This window comes from Chaetomium fimeti (assembly GCF_033439085.1).
Source record: "Chaetomium fimeti strain CBS 168.71 chromosome Unknown B0H64scaffold_3, whole genome shotgun sequence".
In the NCBI taxonomy this organism is placed as follows: domain Eukaryota; kingdom Fungi; phylum Ascomycota; class Sordariomycetes; order Sordariales; family Chaetomiaceae; genus Chaetomium; species Chaetomium fimeti.
The window spans coordinates 759994-778442 of NW_026944331.1; the positions used below are offsets into that span (position 1 = coordinate 759994).

Sequence of the window (18449 nt, forward strand, 5' to 3'; positions counted from 1 at the left end):
TCCTCAGTACCTACCCAAGTGGCTGCAGTTAAGTGTTTGGGTTGGACCAATTCAAAAGGTACATATTAGTCCATACAATTGTCCCAGAATAAAAGAGGGAAATAAAACAGTGTGGTTCTTGGTGGCTTGTTGGCTTCGGGATTTTGATGATGATGGGAGTTGTTGGTGTTGAACCGGGGTGTTAAACCCTAACCCGGGCCTTGGAAGAAAGTGCTTGGAGCCCTTCGAGAGCCCATATACAGCCCTAACCCGTAATAGTTTAATGACAGGCCCCCTGGTCCGATCTCACCCGACGCGCCGAGGCGCGGTCCCCAAAAATCTTGCGAATGAATGTGACGATGCCAATCTCGAAATTTAGGGCAGGGGTTGCTGTTGCGGCGGAGTCCTGCAAGTTTGCCCCAACGTCCACCTTTCGAGATGCGTGCACCTTCCTTAAGCGCTAGGAAACACCTGCAATGAGAGACGTCGACCGCACACGATGCTGAAACCACCTTTTTCGTCACTCTTCGCGAAGCGCCTCGGCGCGGGCTGGACGTGCGCCCGGTGTCGCAGCCAGGTCCCCAGACCGACCACCGGCAACTTCCCCCGAGCACCGATTCCAAGGCGATATGGCACTGCAGGACCCTCGTTCGGAACATCACCAAAGCCGAAATCGCGCCGGCGGACGGCGGTGCTTCTCGCAACCGCCGGGGGAGGGGCGGCTGCGATGATGCTCTCGGTCGGGGACGATGTCAAGAATACATACGAAGCCATGGAGCGTTCGGGGAGGGTGGCGTCCACTCTTGTACTATGTATTAATGAGTAAGCACTTCTCTGACGGCTAGCCATCGGCGGGCGAAATACTAAAACGATGACAGCTACCGAACAACACTCAACCAGCGGGATAAACTTGACGATGTAGAGGAAAGGGAACACGTACTCAAGGCCTGCCACAAGCGATGCGCGGACAGGACCTTGAAGGTTCTTGAAAGAAATGGCGGGATATTCATCAAGCTGGGGCAGCACTTGGTAAGTCCCTAAGGGCCTAACGAAGAGCTCGCACTGACAGACCTGCCGCAGAGCGCAATGAACTACCTCCTACCCCCCGAATGGACGACGACATTCATACCCCTCCAAGACAAGTGCCCGGTGTCCTCGTTCGAGTCGATCGAGCAAATGTTCAAGAAAGATACAGGCAGTGAGCTGTGGGATTACTTTTCCGAGTTCTCGACCGAGCCCATTGGGGCCGCATCGTTGGCACAGGTGCACCTGGCGACAATCAAGGAGACGGGGCAGAAGGTGGCGGTCAAAGTCCAGCATCCGAGCCTGCAGCAATGGTCCAAGTTGGACATGTCGCTCACCAATTTCACCTTCTCGACCCTCAAACGCTTCTTTCCCGAATACGACCTCGAATGGCTATCTTCCGAGATCGAAGTGTCACTTCCGCTCGAACTAAACTTTGTATGCGAAGCGGAGAACTCGAAGCGCACAAAGGATCATTTTTCGCGCATCCCCGAGCTCCCGCTCGTTATCCCGGATGTCATTTGGGCCAAGAGGCGCATCCTCGTCATGGCCTGCGAAGCGGGTCGTCGCCTCGACGACCTCGAATACATGGACGAGAGCAAAATCGACCGCGACGAGGTCTCGGCCACACTGGCAAGGATATTCAACGAGATGATCTTTGGGGATGACGCGCCGCTGCACTGCGACCCGCACGGGGGCAACATCGCGATCCGCAAGAACCCGTCACGGCGCGGCGCCAACTTCGACGTGATCCTGTACGACCACGGCCTATACCGGGACATCCCGAAGTCCCTGCGGCGCTCGTACGCCAAGATGTGGCTGGCCGTCATCGACGGCGACATGGAGCGCATGAAGAAGTACGTGAACGAGGTCGCCGGTATCGGCGAGGACAAATTTCCATTGTTCGCCTCGGCCATCACGGGGCGCGACTTCAGCGTCGTCAGCTCGTCCATCACCAAGCCCAAGGAGGCCACCGAGCAGCAGACGATGAGCGGCGCCCTGCAGGAGGGCTTGCTTGTGGACCTCGTGCAGATGCTCGGTCAAGTGCCGCGCATCATTCTGCTCATCCTCAAGACGAACGACCTCACGCGAAGCTTGGACGAGAATTTGCACACGCGACAAGGACCGGCACGCCAATTCTTGATTCTCGCGCGGTACTGCATGCGGACGGTGTTTTACGAGCAGCTGGAGGAGATACGCCAGCGGGGATCGCTCTACTGGCCGCCGAACGCCATCAGGCTATTCGCGGCGTGGCTAGGTTATATGAGGGTGGGCATCAAGCTGGAGGCGTTCGAGTTGTGGATTAGCGTCAAGCGCGCGTTTGGGTACCAGAACGGGATCGGCTTGGGCGGCATGGCATAGAGATAGAGGAGATACCTTGGCTAGAGTGCATTTTCGTACACATGGCCACACTTTAGGTCATGAATCAACGGAATGATCATGAGGGTTGCCTGGGTGATCACCTTCAGGCTTCCGGATTTCCCACGGTGTGAGTGGTGTTGAATCGATTGTCTATGGGTCCCTGAACTGACACGTTGCCAGGGCCGAGTAGCAAACGCAAACCGGAGGCTGAGAACTTCATGAACTTGTGTCACTCTTGCGGATTGAATCTGTCCTCAACTGCGATCCCAGGGATGACTGCTCACATTCGTCCGGAAGTGACAGGGGTTTTCACAAGCCCCGAGAAGGACTCATTGGTGCCAAGCCGCAGGACTTCCCGCAGGCATCAACATTGACACAAACAAGGCCGCGTGCCATCATCTGACACCAGATTTCTATATCACTCACCTAGCTGTCCCGCACCCCTCACCACAACCAACCCATCCACAACTACGAAGTCCCACCAGCCAATGCCCATCAAACCAACCCCACCACTCACCAACCCAACCAAGAAGATGTTCGCCAAACTCAAAGCCGCCTACACCCCCACCCCCGTCCGCCCCTCCCCCCCCCACAAACACAACACCCCCATCCAAACCAAATACGCCTCCACCGCCGTCCCCATCCCCCCCTCCTTCCTCACCACCCAACCCGCCGACGCCCGCCCCATCACGGCAACCCCCATCCCCTGGCCGACCACCGCCCTCCCCGAGTACGCCGGCCTCTACGCCACCGTGCTCGACCACGTGCTCTCGCCCTCCGAGTGCGCCACCCTCCTCGCGCTCGCCGAGGCCAGCGTGCCGCCCCCCGGTGAAGAGGGCGGCGAGCTGCGGAATGGGGTGGATGACCCCTGGGGCCCGGCGCTGGTGAATATCGGGGGTGGGTTTGAGATGCTGCAGCAGGGGTATCGGAATGGGGATAGGATCGTGTGGGATGAGCAGGAGGTGGTGGATCGGGTTTGGAGGAGGTGTTTGGAGGCGGAGGGGGTGGGGGAGCGGTTTGGGGGGATTGGGGTTGGGGAAACGGATTTGGTGGGGCCGGTTGGGTGGAGGGATAGGGAGGAGTGGGAGGGGGCGAGGTGGGTGTTTTTGAGGGTGAATGAAAGGATGCGGTTTTTGAGGTATGGGAAGGGCGGGTTTTTTAAGCGTGAGTTTTGGTTTCTTTTTGGGGGGTGGGAGGGTGGAGGGATCCTCTCTTTTCTCTTCTTCGCGAGTACGTAAGGCTGACTGAGTGATGATAGCACACTGCGACGCGGCGTATGCTGATACCAGCGATCCGGAGAGGACCATCCGGACCATGTTCACCATCCACCTGTATCTGAATGATTCCAAGGCCGAGGTGGAGGGGGCGGATCTGGTCGGGGGTGCTACGACCTTCTTCTCCAATGATGAGAAGAGGAGGATCGACGTCAACCCGAAGGCTGGACGGGTGCTCATCTTTCAGCACAGGAGGTTGCTGCACTCGGGGGACGATGTGTTGGCCGGTATCAAGTACACCATGCGGACGGACATTATGTACGAGTTGAAGCACGGGAAAGCGGCTGAAGCGACGAAAGGGGAGGAAGCAGAGGAATCACGTTGAAGGAGTAGGCAGAGGAGGGAGAGAGGAAATGCTAGTACAGGCGTAGTCCCTAAGTAACAAATCCAACTGGATCATGCAACCGAGCCTTCTCATGCAACATCACCCTTATGATGCATGGTACCGTACCCCAGGGCCATGCCAAGCTGTAGGTGGAGCACTTCAACCAAGCATAAACAACCCCGCCTGTGGTGAGCGGGGGCAACCGACACAGAATGCATCAAAAAAACTCAAAATTCCAAGCTTTCACTCGGATGTTGTTCGATCTCGCTGGGATTCGAACCCAGAGCCTTTACCAGCTGGTATAACCGGAAAGTAATGCGCTAGCCATTGCGCCACGAAACCGGGAATTTGATTAGTTGTTGGCAGGAGACTCGGGATCAAGCCAGCATCTCACCTCGACGCCGACCTCACCGCTGACCAACCCACCACCACAAACAACACCACAACACCACAACACAACGACACACCACACCACCCACAACCCACCCACAACAATGCCCCTCCCCGACTTCACCTCCCCCACCACCTTCCCCCTCTTCACCTCCCTCCCCCTCACCACCACCCCCTCATCCTCCTCATCAGAAGAGTACTACCTCCTCGCCCAAATCCACCAAAACATGACCCTCACCAAGCCCACCCTAATCTGCACCGACGCCACCAACACCTCCTTCGCGATCGTCTTCGGCTCGCGCCCGGCCTCCGGCCCCGACACCCTCGACTTCGCCCGGCTGGGCTACCGCCGCGGCGCGACGCTGGTTCTGCCGGGGGTGAGGCGCACGCCGCCCAAGGAGGGGGACGGGAGTAAGGGGTTTGTGAGTATCGCAAGGGAGGAGGAGGGGCGGGTGAGGGTGGTGCCGTCTTCGGCGGGAGGGGGGAAGGCGGAGGGGGAGGGGAGTGGGGGGACGAAGGGGGTGGAGAGGGTTGTGAGGGTGGGGGGGTGGTTGAGGGGGAGGGATGCGGGTGGGGATGGGGACGGGGAAAGGGGGTGTGAGAGTTGCGGTGGGGAGGCGAGGAAGGATGGGGCTGGGGGGGAGAAGGCGGCGTTGATGAAGTGTACTGGTTGTGGGGAGGTCGAGTACTGTTGCAAGGTGAGTTTGATCCTGCTGGGGCCGGGGATGGAGCCGATTGGGGGAGTAGTACCTAACGCTGTGGTGCTTAGGAGTGCCAGGCCAAGGGGTGGAATGAGGGTGGGCACAAGGCGGACTGCAAGGTCATCAAGGCTATCCGCGCCATCTGGTCATGACGGCAGCTGCGATAAAAGGCACCGACTCCGACCTCAACGTCCGCGGCAGCACACGGAACATCCACAAACGAAGAAAATCCGTCCAGGTCATGGAGGCCATCCCATGGAGTAAGGGTGGATTGGCAATAGATTAACTACAAGAAACGTCAAAAACCAAAACAACCAAAAGGATATCCACACGCCATAATAACGCCAGGCCTGAAACAAATAAAACAACCACGACCAACCACAACACCACCATATTTTCCACGACCCAACAACAACCCTCACCGCACACGCCATTACACTCCCGTGCTCATCCACCCGAAGGTGCTCACCGCCGACACAATAACAAGAATGGTCAGAATACTAGCGCCGGCCTTATCCCCCGCCGTGATCGGGCGCAACTCATTCTTCTTATTCCGATCCGAGTGCGTCCCCGCCTCGGGATCACCCTTGCTGGTGCCGCCCGTCATGTTAGTCACGGGGGGCTCGCTCTGCGCAATCAACAGCGACGACACAGCCCCCAGCACATTCATCTGCTGGCCGGCGCCGTGGCTGCCGTCGTAGGCGCCCGTGTTCCACTTGAAGCCGCAGGTGCGGCCGTTGGCCTCTCCCGTGCAGGTGGACACGGCGGCCTCGGTCGATTTCTTGAGCACGGGCAGCACCTTGCCGGACAGGAAGGGCGCCACCTGCGTGGCCACCGCCATCCACCGGTGCAGGTAGCCCTTGTAGCTGAGCATGTCGGCCGTGCACGACATGTGCTCCTCGCACGCGATCTCGTACGCCACGTCGTCCGGGAAGAAGGTCTTGATTGTTGCGTCGGCGAGGCTCTCTACGCGCTGCTTCCATTTCTCGCTTCCGTTGGTCTGTGGTGGCGGCTGGGGTTAGTTACGGTTCGGCTGGCTATGTATGTATGTGCTGAGACAAAGACTTACGTAGTTATACATGAAGGCAGCACCCTCGAGGTAGACGGCATTATTGTACGAGAACTGGGCGCGGTTGATGTCGGTGCAGTTGGTTTGGACGTGGGCGCCGTCGTAAATGTTGTACTCGTCGTCCATGAGCTCGACTCCCCTCATCCAGTCCCATGTCTTCTCTGCCCAGTCGGCGTATGATTGGTTCCCAGTGTAGCGAGCGAGTCTTGCGCCGAGGTTGAAGAAGCAGCCGTTGGCGATGCCTTGCTGGTGTTAGGTATGTTTTGCGAGAGTTTATAGGGGGGCTCCTCACTGTTCTTGTAGTCGTATCCGTTGTTCGAAAGATAAATCTGCCATCTCAACCCGCCGTTGCTATCCAACCTAAAGTTAGCTACGATTCACAAAATGGCTATATCGGGAGAAAACGAGGGTGGGCTCGACGTACCATGTATCATCGTGCTGGTCGGGGGTGGCTTGTGTGTAGAAGACGGCCTGGGCAAGCGCCAGCCACTGTGGTTGGTCCTTCGGAGGGTTGGGAAAGTTGTTTTCGGCGGCCAGCATGGCGGACATGCCCCAGAAGGCCTGATCGTCGTTGCCCAACGAGGCTGTGACGTTGGGCGGTTTGAAGTCTCGGTTCGGCCCAACCTGCCAAAGCATCGACCTCGTGATCTCGTCGTTGTATGTCGCATCGCCCGTCAACTTCCAATAATCGATCAGCGTCCCCCACATGGCGCCGCTCTCCCACCAGTAGTAATCGCCCGCTGGGGGAGGGCCGGGCAGGATTCCAGGCGTCTGTCCTGTTTCGTTGCCTTTGTAGTATTGCAGGAGATCCCATGCCACGTCCGAAGCTGTTCGCTTGATATCGGCTGTCGGTCGCTTGTCAGTCTCTGCATAATGTTATCGCCGGAGAGCGACGGCAACGCACCATCTGACGCGATGCTGTATGCAGCGTTTACAGCCCCAGCCCCAGCAAGGGCGCCCATCACGAGCCGGGCCAAAATCATGTTAAGATACAGAGGTACTAAGCGAGTGACTAAGTGAGAAGCGCAACACGCGGAAAAGGAGTGCAAATGTAGGTTCTCCCAAGAGTGTGGTGATGAAAGGTTGGATGATTAAAGCAAAGAGGAGGTGCGGTGTCACGATATTTCCTTCGGATGGTCGAAGTTACAGATGTAGATTAGGGAGATGGGAAAACTTGGAATCCGTGTTGCCGTGGGCCCGGGTGTGGGTGCTAGCTTGGGGTGGGAACGTGAACTCCATTGAATGGAGTCCATTCTGCTCTTGCGGCTGTGTTCCTTTCGGAGGTACAAGGTACATAATAGTATCTTGGTAGCAATACGGTGAGGTGGTTAACAGTCCATTGTTCCAGTGTGGGTCGTCCCGATTCTTTGTGGGACGATAGTCGGCTGCCAAACCGGTCTCTTCGGACAGTTGCATGGAGGGAACGCGTCGTCGCTGGTTGATCAGTGGGGACTGTTTTGGAATAGGCGATGGAATCCGGAAGGTTATCCGAAGGCCAATTCGTGCCCGCGCTACTGTGTACTGTGTATGTCCATCAAAAAATACCATATTGTCACTCGCTCAGAATATCGAGCTGGTTTGCAGATGACGTGACATTCGTCCATGGGCTCAATCGAGGAAACACCTAGATCGCTTGGCTTTCCTCGGCATCTGAAGCTTGTTTTGGAGCCTGTGCCAATCCCCACCACTGCGACGAATTGCAGGACTGCGATGCGACACTCTTGCCTCTTGGCGGGCAAACAAGCATTGCCAAGTCGGCAGACCCCTGTAGAGCCTGTCAACCACGACCGAGCTCCGACACTCGTGGTGGTTGTCTGCGGTTTCCGAAGGCTTTTGAGGAAAGGAGTGTTATTGGACGTCGTATTGCATCCGACTGTGTAAACAGACATCTGATACCTACCCGTCTTACTATCATCTCCAAAGCCAACGTCGTTTCCGGAGTGCTCTGGACATGAACCTATAATTTCCAAACTCCGGACAATGACGTCTTCCATTTTTACCTACACAGTAGCAGGCTTGGCCAGCACTTTTTGAATATTTGCAAGAGTTTGGATTGAGCGGGAATGCCTCCTTTCCTGCCCTTCCATTTTCTACCCTGTAAAGAAACCGAGATCGGGACATAAAGTGCCAAGAGATCTACTGTCGTCGTTCCCGTCCTCGGGCGGGTCGAACCCCCGCAGCTCTTGGCTTCGGGCATCAATTTCCCCGACTCTCCCATCTGGTTCTTCATGAATAATGACCTCTGGCTTCCATGGACTTTATCGGAACCTCACAGGGAACTATACAGTACTGTATACAAGGGCGATAAATTAATAACTATCCGGAACCCTGTTTCTGGGCATCTTCAGCGCCTCTAATAAACAACCTAGGACCTGTTCCTTTTGTAATGCGCCGTCACAATAACTACCTATTTTGCACTGTAGGGTACGGCTTGAACTGAGCTCCATGCATCCCTACCTTACGAGGCGATACTGTGTGTGCTCGAGCCCAAGGCGATCATACTGGCATCATCGCGTCTTGGCGACATTGCTTACTGACATCTAAAACCACAAACATAACAACCCCTCATCTGTACAACCTCACTTCTTAACTTCTTATCAACTAACCTCCCCAGCAGCGGGCATCAATCATCAGGGTAATTTCCTAAGCGCTTCCAAACATGGCTTCGTGGGTTGGTATGCGTGCAACGGCCACGCCGTCCCAGATCGACGCCGTCGCTCGAGCCATTCGCAGCACTCCCATCATTGACCATCACGCACACCCGATCTTCAAGTCGGAGGCTTTTAACAAGAAGCCCCTTTTGGCCATAACCACCGAAGCTAATGGTGATGCAATCGAGTCGGCTACTACTTCACTACCCCATCTTCGTGCCGTCCGCCAGCTAGCTTCTGTCCTGGGTTGTGGCTACACTTGGTAGGAACTTTCTGGTGATGCCTATTAAGCTGCGAGAAAATAATTCTAATAAAATCCCAGGGAGTCGGTTGTGGCTGCCATCGAGGAAAAGCGCCTGGACTGCCCCGAGGATTGGACCGCTGACTGCCTGTTCGGCATCGAGACTATTCTCGTCGACGACGGCTTAGATACCGAGGATAGTGCTAATGCGTACTCATGGCATGACGACTACACACGGAGCAAATGCAAGCGCATTGTGCGCATCGAAAAAGTCGCTGCCGACATTATCCGCCAGATCGGTAGTGCATGCAAGGAATCTACTGGGACCGGCGACGTCTATGACGATGCCTTTGATGAATGGACCCAGGAATTCGAGGCCCAGATCGTGACCGCCCTCGAGGACCCTAACGTGGCTGGCTTCAAGTCGGTCATCTGCTACCGGACCGGACTGGACATTACCAACGAGACCAACGAGATCCAAGAGGAACGAGCGCGTGAGGACTTCAAGGAGATCATCGCCAATTATGCGCTCCTGAACTTTGAGAAACTGCAGACCAAGAGCCTGAACGATTTGATAGTGCACCGCACCGCTCAACTGATTCAACTCAGTCCTGCCGGGCAGAAGAAGCCGATCCAGTTCCATACCGGTCTGGGAGATAATGACCTCGCCCTGCCCAGCTCCTCGCCGTCCTTCCTACAAAACTTTATCCGGATGTACCCGACTATCCCCATTGTGCTTCTCCACGCTGGCTACCCCTTCACTCGCGAGGCTGGGTATCTGGCATCCGTCTACGAGAATGTCTATGCTGATATCGGTGAGGTGTTTCCCTGTGTGAGCCAGGATGGCCAAGAACGGATCCTGCGCGAGATATTGGAGCTTTGCCCATGGTCCAAGATCCTCTGGAGCACCGATGGCCACTGGTTTCCCGAGACATACTTGTTGGCCATCATTCAGATGCGCGAAGTGTTTGAAACAGTGGGTTCTACTGAATCGTCCGCCCGACTTCTGACTAACACTTCCAGGTCCTGTCTGGCTACGTCCGCAACGGCCACATTGGCTGGCGGGCCGCAGTCGACCTGGTCCGGGATGTCCTCTTCAAGAACGCCAACAAGTTATACCACCTGGAACTTGAATTTTCCGAACTGGAAGAAGAGAGCGCTCTCGCACAGGGTGCGTATCAGAGCGACGCCGAGCTTCTTCGCGCCTTCTTGAAGGACCAGCCGGTCCCCGACTTTGTCCGGATTTGCTGGAACGACTTCACTGCGTCGCAACGGATGCGCATGATTCCCTTCAGGAAGTTCGCCTCCCTCCTTAACGAGGGCAAGTCAACGGATATCGGCATTACCGCCGCCGTATTCGGCCTGCTCCAGAACGACTCAATGGTACCCGGTGCATCTCCGACGGGAGAATACCGCCTCCATCCGGACTTCTCCTCCCTCAAGAGAGGGCCGATCGAAGGGCACATCAGTCTGCACGGCGAGTTCCGCCAGCAATCCGGCGCCCGAGTGCCCCTCTGCCCCCGCTCGATCCTCCAACGCGCCGTCGAGTTCGGCGCCGAGAACAACCTCTCTTTCCTGATCGGCTTCGAGATCGAGTTCCTCCTCCTCGAGCGCGGCGAGAAGAAGCCCCACAACTACTCGTCCCTCACCACCGACGGGCACGCCTGGTCCGTCAGCCGGTACTTCGCCAGCCCTAAAGTGGCCACCCTCCTGCGCGACATGGTCGCCGCCCTCGCCGACATGGGCATCTACGTCGAGCAGCTGCACGCCGAGAGCGCCACGGGCCAGTTCGAGCTCGTCCTCCCGCCCTACCCGCCCGTCCAGGCCGCCGACACCCTCCTCCACGCCCGCGACGTCATGTCCGCCCTCGCCACCGCCGCCGGCTTCCGCATGACCCTACACCCAAAGCCCTTCACCAACGCCTGCGGCACCGCCTCCCACATGCACATGTCCGTGTCCTCCTCACCCGGCGGCGACAGCAGCGGCGGCGACAAGCCGGAGCTCTACCGCCCCTTATACGCCGGCATCCTCAAGCACCTGCGCGCAATCCTGGCCTTCGCCTACGCCAGCCCGGCGAGCTACGAGCGCGTAGCCGACGGGACCTGGTCGGGGGGCCGGTGGGTGGCCTGGGGCACGCAGAACCGCGAGACGCCCCTGCGCAAGGTCGACGGCGCCCACTGGGAGCTGAAATGCCTGGACGGGCTCGCCAACCCCTACCTGGCGGTGGCGGCGGTGCTGTTCGCGGGCGTGAAGGGGGTGGTGGACCGCGAGGTGCTGGTGTGGGGGGACTGCGAGATCGATCCGGCGCGGCTGACGGCGAATGATCGGAAGGAGCTGGGCGTGAGTCAGATGCTGCCCGAGAGTGTGGAGGAGGGGCTGGCGGCGCTGAGGGAGGATGGGGAGCTGTGTGAGATGATGGGGGCGGAGCTTGTTGAGAGGTACGTGGCGCTGAAGGAGTTTGAGCTGGGGTTTTTGGGCAAGATGGGCGAGGACGAGCGCAGGCAGTGGTTGATGGAGCGGTATTGAGCACGTGTTGAGGGATTGATCTTCGGGGTGGGATGTGGATTGCCCCTGAAATTGATAGGTGCAGAGGAGTTTGTTGCTGTAATCCCGTGTGGATGGATCCAACTCGCAAAGCATTCCTCATGTTGAACCAATACTGCGACAAGATCTGTGGAAGGTAGGTGCGGTCTTCAGCACGTATCTCTCAACATTCTTTCATACCTTAGGTAGGTGCCCCAACACTCGTTTCCTGGAGCTCCTTAGGACCGAGCTTGCACGAGGAAGGCATTCGGGTGAGCGCTCAGGCTGCCTATTGGGAACAAGAAACACAAGTCACTAAATTGGGCAGAGGGTGCCTAAACTGATGAGCATCAGTGAGTTAACGCGGTTCGGCATGCTGGATTTGGTGATGCCACATGTCTAACCGACCAGGTTCAAACAAGTCTTGGGGGCCGGGGGAAAACGGCCCCCAAACTTCAGAGGCCCCATACTCCAATTTAGGTACATAGGGAGTCGGGCTCTACACAGGGTTAACGTTACCAGCCACTTGGTCTGACGCAACAGACGGAGATGATCGACATCAGCTCTGCCGTACTTCGTATAGGTAACGAAACGTTAAGTCCAGGGTCGTGATTCGTCGCGGCGAGATGTCCGGCGAACGTCGCCTTTCCTGGCCGCTTCCTTTTGGTCTCAACCATTATACAACTGGTAACTACATGGATGCACGAGGAACCGGTAAATCGACGCTATCGGCTGCACTATGAAGGGGTTCAACCAAGAAGGTCCCACTGCGGCGTATCTTCTATGTTGACATAGTGAACCGAGACGATGATTCATTGTTGAAGGAACCTGGTAGTGCCCGGGTAACAAGACGCTATACGCGTAATCTTTTTACATAATACTACGGTTGGTGGACGAAATATGACTACAGGGGAGCATGGCAGTGTCGTCGAATCCTTCTCAATATCGTGCAACCATTCAACGCTCTGTTCTGGTGTTTATATGGGGTATGCTGACAGCTCAATAAGTTCAAGTTACACAAACAGTCCTGGTATGTAGACTTCTCCTGTTGATCTCGAAACTGAGTGCATTAGCGGATAGTTGATCCCCGGGTCCGGGCCCCATGTTGACCCCGAGGCGAATTGGTAAGAAAGGAAGACCGAGGGAAGGCCGTCCACGTTGAGTCAAGACGGTGAGTTGTACGAAGGATAGTCGACCTCGGATTCGGACCCCATCTTGACCCCGAGATTGATTGGTAACAAAGACCGAAAGGAAGGCCGTCGACGTTGAGTCAAGCCAGTGGAAGTTGTGCGAGGGATGGTTAACCTCGTCCTCCACGTTGATCTCGAGGCTGAGCTTTATGCGAGGGAGGGAGTTCACGTTGAATGAGGCAGGTGAGAATCGTAGGAATGATGCCGTTCTATTTTGTCTCCTTCTACTGATGTTGCGAGGTTTGACGGCGATGGAAACATGGCTATAAAGAGGCCTTCTGTCCCCAGTCTGGCTCTGCTCTTTTCACCATCCTCATCACACTCTCATCAAACCAACTCAACACTCTCAAGTCCCACCCGCAACAATGCAGTTCTCAAGCAAGCTCGTCCTCTTCCTTACCGCCGCGGCTGTCGGCGTCTTCGCCAGCCCGACTGCCAACACTAGGGATGTTGACTCCAACGAAACCATCCAGGACGGCGATTTCGTCTATGTCGGTCTCGACTCGGTAAGCTTAAGCCGCCCCGGAACCCGATTAACATGATGCCCAATCTGACACCCTTTTCCTATCATAGTCCGTCGTCGAGCGCCGCTCCGGAGGTGTGGATAAGAGGTGTGACGGCGCCTTTAAGCCACCGCACGCGGACTGCAGCCCGGGCAAGTGCCAGTGCCTCGGCGACTACGGCTGCTGGGCCTGCAGCGGTGGCCGCATGCAGTGCCAGCCCGGTCCCGGCTCAAACGTGTGCTGGACTGAATGAGGATGTCTTGACGTCCAGGAAAGGGGGAACTCCAAGGGCATCAATGAGTGAATGACGGCTGCTCAGCCGTTGCAGTTCGGATATAGTTGCGGATTTCTTAGTCACATTCATTACTAGTCAGAGTCACTCGGGACGCCGAGATGGTGGATGACATTGAATATAGAAGTCATGGGCCCAATCATCTGCCGAAGACCTGCTACCGTGATATCGTCGTACGCCTGGCTACCTCGTAAGGTTTCCCGCTCCAGAGCTTCCCAGCTAGGATTTCCTATAACTTTGCCCCCTATATCTCTCCGCATCCTCATTCTCACCCAGCAAGGTACTCACTCTAAGCTACGTTGTTGGTAGGTTATTGATTTGTTCGGTGACCTCCTGGAAACTGCCCCTGAGTTGGAGTATCGGAAGTCAGGAGGTCTGAATGCATCCCTTGCACGCTTACCGCCCAGAGTACCTGCAGCCGCTGACATAAATACGCGGTTCCTATAATTGTGGCCTTTATAAGTATGGTAGTAGTAGAATCCAATGTTACTAAACTCTACCTTGGCTCTATGTACTAGCAGGCTCTAATCGGATGCAACATCCTGCTTACATACCTTGAAAATAGGTTGGTAGCACAGGATCCTACCCCCGGGTTCGGCAATTTATAGTTAGCCCACCCATAACCCACGCCAAGGGGTATGAACGTCCAGTCTCGGAGCGGCCAACTATCTCTTCCCGTATCATTCCCAAGTGTAACAGCTGTTGTTCTGAAAGGCAGCCACAATCAGTACGACACAGGCGGCATTCTGTTCACAGTTAAAGAGATGGGTGAGGGAAAAAAGCCGGCCTGGAAGACAGCGGACGTGGAGGCGTACTTTACAATGTTCGCGCAAGTAGCAATGCAAAATCCCATATAACCAAACAGAAAAACAAAAACAAAAACGCAGTTAAATACTCTTATCTATACCGCCTCCCTCCCCCACCCAAACCCGCCCCAGCCCTACTCCTCAGAATGATCCCCCTTCCTCCCCAGCATCCCCTCGCTATGCCCCCTCCGACGGCGACCCAACACCTCCTTGGCCCAGTCACTCAGCCGGAACCCCCAGTGACCGGCAACCAGCACACCACTGACGACATTCACGACCTTGATGAGGAAGACAAAGAAGCTGTCGCGGGTCTCGACGATGCTGAGCAGGATGGGCTCGATATCGTACTTGACAAAGATGCCGGGGATGGTGTTCTCGGCGACGGCGCCGCTCTGCTCCGTGACGGCGTACTGGTTGGTCAGCAGCGCCGACGACCCGCGCTCGCCCGGGTGGCCCACGCTGTAGGTGGTCGGCACCACCGAGAGGTAGTACTGGAACTTGTGGAAGTGGCCGGGGGCCGTGTTGACCGTGCTGTCGAGCGGGTTGACCAGCGAGGGCAGGAAGGGCCCGAAGGAGAGCTCCGAGATGATGTGCGAGAAGTTGAAGGCTGTGGTTGGGTGGGGTTGGGTTGGTTAGTTAGTTGCGTGGTGGTCGCGTGAGTTGGGGGAGGAGAAAAAGAAAAAGGGAAGACGAACAGTTATGATCCAGATGCTCCCCAAACTCCATATACCCGTGCCCCCGCGCCGTGATATGAAAATCCCCCTGCACCTTATTCAACTCCAGGCTCCCAAACACGCGACAACTATCCGCCTCGGCCCCCCACAACCGCGGCGTCTTCCTCCACTTCGCCCGCTGCCTGCCCAGCGCCACAATATCATGCACATGCTCCTCGCCAAACCCCTCATCATGCTCGACCGCATACCCCTCACCCGTGACCACCTTCCCCTGCGCATCACGCCCCAGGCGATGCACACCACGGCCATCCACCCAGTGCGCCCACACCGTGGGGTCGCGCGTGAGGGCGCCGGCGGCCAGGATGCGGTCGCCCGCGGCGTCCTGCACGTTGACGTGCAGGTCGGCGCAGCGCATGCGCACCACCACGTCCAGGTTGATGGGCAGCACGTGGGAGACGGCCTTCTCGACGGCGAAGGTGTGCTGCTCCGTGCCCTGCCACCAGCGCGAGAGCTCGGTCCAGAAGAGGATCGTGCTGATCAGCGCCATGGCCACCGTCCATTTGCCGCCCGAGGAGGTGTGCGTGACGTATTGCGGTTTGGCTTTGGCTATTATGGGGTGGGGGGGTGGGTGGTTAGTATGGTGGTGTTGGTGGTGGTGGTGGGGGTATGGACAAGGGGGAGGGGGAGAGGCGTACGGAATGCGTCAAAGGCGCTGACGATGCCGCCTTTTGCGCCGAAGGAGTCGTCGTCGAGGTGGCGCTTCTCGTCGTAGTCGTTCATCATGGCGGTGGTGGTGTGGCCGCGCGGTCACTGCTCTCGTAGGTAGTTTCTCGGGTTGTTCGTCGTGGGGAGATGTGTCCCTCGTCGGTGCAGCGCCAACACCAGAATTAGGCTCGGGCTGGAGCCCCTCAATGGGGAGGGAGGGTGACTTCCGAGTCTGTCGGTCGGGTAAAGGAACGTCTCAGAGGTCAATTCGCATGCGCATCGCTAGTTAACGAGTGCGCGCAGCAAGGCGCAAGAAGTTGGGGATCGGGGATCGAATTGAAGATTCAAGGTTCGTCAGCACCAACACGGGCGCATCACCAATGGCTTGAGGACAGCTTGACCACAAAGAATGCCGGTCGGCCTGTGGCTGCGGCCTGGACCCTTGCTCAAACAGGGCCCGGGGACAGGCTGCCCGTTCATTGGGTGCGGCCCATTGGGCTGAACGAGCTGTGGACCGGGGGGAGAGGAGAGCAGGGGTCGCGTGCATCACTCCTTGGCATCGAACGGTCTTCACTCCGGAGCTTCCTCCTGTTCATGATTCACGTCTTTTTTTCTCTTTTTTTCTTTTTCCCCTCAAGTTACTACATTACAAATTCTACACGGTGAAGCCATAATTGGGGTAGTACTAATTCTGCACCTCATCCCTAGCCGGATCCCAGAACTTGGTCCTCTTCTCCGGACGACCACTCTCTTGGTTCTCCAAGTTCCCGCTCGAAACCGAACCGAGTAGCGCCTGAAGTGAAGATATCTCGGATACCGGCGAGGTTGGTGGTGTCTTGCGCTTGGGGTTCTCTTGGTCGCTCGACCCTAGCTTGCTCCTATCTCCGCCAGGCGGTGCCAACACGCCCTTGGTTGGAGACGCAGCCCGATCCCGAGACGGAGCCTGGGGAGAGTCAGAGGCCGGGGGCGGCGTGTCGTCCCAGTCCATATCCGTGGCCATGAGGCCCTGTGCGGCTATCGTGACAAGGTCCTGCCGAACTGGAGCTAGGGGCGGAGAGCGGGCAGCCTCGCTAACGGGGCCGTTGGTGAGCGGCATGTTCGCACCGCCTTCGCGGGCGGCATCCGCTTTCGCAGCCGCCATCAGTTTGTCGAGCTCCGACTGAAACATCTTGTCGTCCATATCACCATAGTAGGCGTGTCCCGGTTTCTTCTTGTTGGCCCTGCAGTGCCCCTCCCTGCCGTGCTCCTCCCTGCTGTGCTCCTCCCTGCTGAAGGTGAAGTGCGACATGGCGCCCTCGCACGGGGGTCCTTTGCACACCGAAATCACCCGCCGTTTCATGTCGAACACGACGAACGCCATCGTCGTGGGGCTCAAGAAGTTATCCCCGTGCTCGCAAATGCTCTCCGGTTTACCTTCATGGTCTGAGAACATGCCCATGATCTGCTGCATGGACACATCGGCATCGTTCCGCTTGATGAGCTCGCTGAATCGGGAGAGCCTGAACTGGCTGTATTTGCCCTCGTACCGATCCTTTATCTCGCGGCGGCAGGAGAATGCATCGAATGACTGGAAGTGGTTTACATGCACAATTGCCCTGCTGCCGAACTCGCCGCCGTGGAAGAAAATGTGCTCCGGGCCGACCTCCAGAGAAGCTGAACATCCAGCTCCGTCCGCGACGAGAATATGCCTCGAGCTGTGGCGGGAGGTCTCATCCACGACATCTCGCGCTCCATTGACGCTAGCATACTCAAGGACGAAGCGCTCGAAGCACGTCATGGGAAACTCCTTGCTATTCTTTCCGAGGCTCATGTCGTCCGTCGAGAGCAGCCAGTTGCCCGTCGCCGCCACGCCTTTTGCATTCATGCCGCAGCCGCTGATCCTGCCCGCCTCGGTCACCATGAAGATGTTGGGCTTCTCTTCGGAGGGGTTGTATTGGATCTCGAGGCAGACTAGGAGTTCCGCGTCCGCCGGGTACGCCAAAGAGCTCCACGAATGCGCAAGGATGGGGACCTTGTCGGCCGTCGCCCGCTTGGAAAAGAAGGCGGTGGTGCTTTCACTCGTGCGTTCCGCGAGCGGAATCTGGAGCGCCGCGAGGTCATCCCATGCGTTAAGGACAACCAAGTCTTCTATGGGGACGCCGCTGCCTTCCGACATTCCCTGCAGTTCCATCCACCCACTCTGCCAGTATTTCTTTAGGCCGGGTATGTAGTGCACTTTCGCCATGTCGATGCAAAAGCTCCTAGTTATAACGATTAGCTTCCTCGTTGGTTCTTCTAGAAGCTCTCGACTCACCACGACGGCAAATGCGGGTGCCCTCTGTGCCGGGTGACATTCGCCCTGATCTCATCTCTCAACCATAGTCCGTACGTTTTGCCGCGCTCTGTCGGGGTTCCCCTTAGGAGGAGACCTATAATCTGCTCGGGTTTGCCATCGTAGCTGTATTCCTCGATGCAAACAGGATTGTCAGCAGTACCGCAACCGCTCATCGTGAATATATTGCAATGACTATGCTGCTTCGGCTGCTTTGTCGCTCGAAAAGATGATATTTGATGGTCGGTCGAGGCGGTTTAGAGCAAGTCCGCATCAACAAAAATGGAATGCGGCCAAGTCGAGCAGATAACAGTGTTAGAAAAGCTGGGCAGGCTCTCATGCCCCTCGTTCCCCAGAGGCAAATACCAGACCAGGGCGTGGTGTTAGCGTTTCGATCTACGGCATGGCTACGGGAAGGAGACACCAGCGA

At 56.9% G+C, this 18449-nt stretch overlaps 8 protein-coding genes and 1 non-coding gene across 9 annotated transcripts; 5 read left to right on the top strand and 4 right to left on the bottom strand.

The window, feature by feature from the left end:
* Positions 1 to 314: 314 nt before the first annotated feature.
* On the top strand, positions 315 to 2635 carry B0H64DRAFT_109722 (ABC1 family-domain-containing protein). Its single transcript, XM_062797776.1, has 4 exons — positions 315 to 801; positions 858 to 1008; positions 1060 to 2491; positions 2545 to 2635. The coding sequence occupies exons 1-3, from the start codon at positions 479 to 481 to the stop codon at positions 2362 to 2364; spliced, it is 1779 nt and encodes a 592-aa protein (XP_062660318.1). The 5' UTR covers positions 315 to 478; the 3' UTR covers positions 2365 to 2491; positions 2545 to 2635.
* Positions 2636 to 2897: 262 nt separating this feature from the next.
* B0H64DRAFT_440304 (uncharacterized protein) lies at positions 2898 to 3963 on the top strand (the record flags this gene model as incomplete). The annotated part of the gene is made up of 2 exons (XM_062806476.1): positions 2898 to 3528; positions 3623 to 3963. The coding sequence occupies 2 exons, from the start codon at positions 2898 to 2900 to the stop codon at positions 3961 to 3963; spliced, it is 972 nt and encodes a 323-aa protein (XP_062660319.1).
* Positions 3964 to 4049: 86 nt separating this feature from the next.
* B0H64DRAFT_456466 (uncharacterized protein) lies at positions 4050 to 5402 on the top strand. The gene is made up of 2 exons (XM_062807344.1): positions 4050 to 5051; positions 5123 to 5402. The coding sequence occupies exons 1-2, from the start codon at positions 4458 to 4460 to the stop codon at positions 5204 to 5206; spliced, it is 678 nt and encodes a 225-aa protein (XP_062660320.1). The 5' UTR covers positions 4050 to 4457; the 3' UTR covers positions 5207 to 5402.
* On the bottom strand, positions 4223 to 4305 carry B0H64DRAFT_t68. Its single transcript has one exon. It is a non-coding gene; the product is annotated as a tRNA-Arg (tRNA).
* B0H64DRAFT_109860 (glycoside hydrolase family 76 protein) lies at positions 5403 to 7186 on the bottom strand. The gene is made up of 5 exons (XM_062797777.1): positions 7028 to 7186; positions 6548 to 6968; positions 6416 to 6474; positions 6124 to 6365; positions 5403 to 6054 (listed from the first exon to the last, which is right to left on the bottom strand). The coding sequence occupies exons 1-5, from the start codon at positions 7104 to 7106 to the stop codon at positions 5488 to 5490; spliced, it is 1368 nt and encodes a 455-aa protein (XP_062660321.1). The 5' UTR covers positions 7107 to 7186; the 3' UTR covers positions 5403 to 5487.
* Positions 7187 to 8569: 1383 nt separating this feature from the next.
* On the top strand, positions 8570 to 11797 carry B0H64DRAFT_109864 (uncharacterized protein). The gene is made up of 3 exons (XM_062797778.1): positions 8570 to 9036; positions 9097 to 9991; positions 10039 to 11797. Exons 1-3 carry the CDS (start codon positions 8783 to 8785, stop codon positions 11539 to 11541), a joined length of 2652 nt encoding a protein of 883 aa, XP_062660322.1. The 5' UTR covers positions 8570 to 8782; the 3' UTR covers positions 11542 to 11797.
* A 1296-nt stretch (positions 11798 to 13093) lies between these two features.
* On the top strand, positions 13094 to 13484 carry B0H64DRAFT_456470 (uncharacterized protein; the record flags this gene model as incomplete). The annotated part of the gene is made up of 2 exons (XM_062807345.1): positions 13094 to 13234; positions 13302 to 13484. The coding sequence occupies 2 exons, from the start codon at positions 13094 to 13096 to the stop codon at positions 13482 to 13484; spliced, it is 324 nt and encodes a 107-aa protein (XP_062660323.1).
* A 978-nt stretch (positions 13485 to 14462) lies between these two features.
* B0H64DRAFT_430861 (endoplasmic reticulum vesicle transporter-domain-containing protein) lies at positions 14463 to 16144 on the bottom strand (the record flags this gene model as incomplete). The annotated part of the gene is made up of 3 exons (XM_062805943.1): positions 15699 to 16144; positions 15025 to 15609; positions 14463 to 14936 (listed from the first exon to the last, which is right to left on the bottom strand). The coding sequence occupies exons 1-3, from the start codon at positions 15784 to 15786 to the stop codon at positions 14464 to 14466; spliced, it is 1146 nt and encodes a 381-aa protein (XP_062660324.1). The 5' UTR covers positions 15787 to 16144.
* A 249-nt stretch (positions 16145 to 16393) lies between these two features.
* B0H64DRAFT_372246 (acyl-coenzyme A:6-aminopenicillanic acid acyl-transferase-domain-containing protein) lies at positions 16394 to 18195 on the bottom strand (the record flags this gene model as incomplete). Its single annotated transcript, XM_062802215.1, has 2 exons — positions 16394 to 17948; positions 18002 to 18195. The coding sequence occupies 2 exons, from the start codon at positions 18193 to 18195 to the stop codon at positions 16394 to 16396; spliced, it is 1749 nt and encodes a 582-aa protein (XP_062660325.1).
* Positions 18196 to 18449: the final 254 nt, after the last annotated feature.

Bases quoted from the DNA above. Each gene is read 5' to 3' on its own strand.
- B0H64DRAFT_456466 (XM_062807344.1), top strand. From the start codon at position 4,458: ATGCCCCTCCCCGACTTCACCTCCCCCACCACCTTCCCCCTCTTCACC. The intron at 5,052-5,122 runs GTGAGTTTGATC...TGTGGTGCTTAG, and splicing joins AGGTCGAGTACTGTTGCAAG to GAGTGCCAGGCCAAGGGGTG.
- B0H64DRAFT_109860 (XM_062797777.1), bottom strand. From the start codon at position 7,106: ATGATTTTGGCCCGGCTCGTGATGGGCGCCCTTGCTGGGGCTGGGGCT. The intron at 6,475-6,547 runs GTACGTCGAGCC...TAGGTTGGATAG, and splicing joins GACCAGCACGATGATACATG to CAACGGCGGGTTGAGATGGC. The intron at 6,366-6,415 runs GTGAGGAGCCCC...AACACCAGCAAG, and splicing joins CGGATACGACTACAAGAACA to GCATCGCCAACGGCTGCTTC.
- B0H64DRAFT_109722 (XM_062797776.1), top strand. From the start codon at position 479: ATGCTGAAACCACCTTTTTCGTCACTCTTCGCGAAGCGCCTCGGCGCG. The intron at 802-857 runs GTAAGCACTTCT...AAACGATGACAG, and splicing joins CTTGTACTATGTATTAATGA to CTACCGAACAACACTCAACC. The intron at 1,009-1,059 runs GTAAGTCCCTAA...GACCTGCCGCAG, and splicing joins TCAAGCTGGGGCAGCACTTG to AGCGCAATGAACTACCTCCT.
- B0H64DRAFT_109864 (XM_062797778.1), top strand. From the start codon at position 8,783: ATGGCTTCGTGGGTTGGTATGCGTGCAACGGCCACGCCGTCCCAGATC. The intron at 9,037-9,096 runs GTAGGAACTTTC...ATAAAATCCCAG, and splicing joins CTGGGTTGTGGCTACACTTG to GGAGTCGGTTGTGGCTGCCA. The intron at 9,992-10,038 runs GTGGGTTCTACT...TAACACTTCCAG, and splicing joins TGCGCGAAGTGTTTGAAACA to GTCCTGTCTGGCTACGTCCG.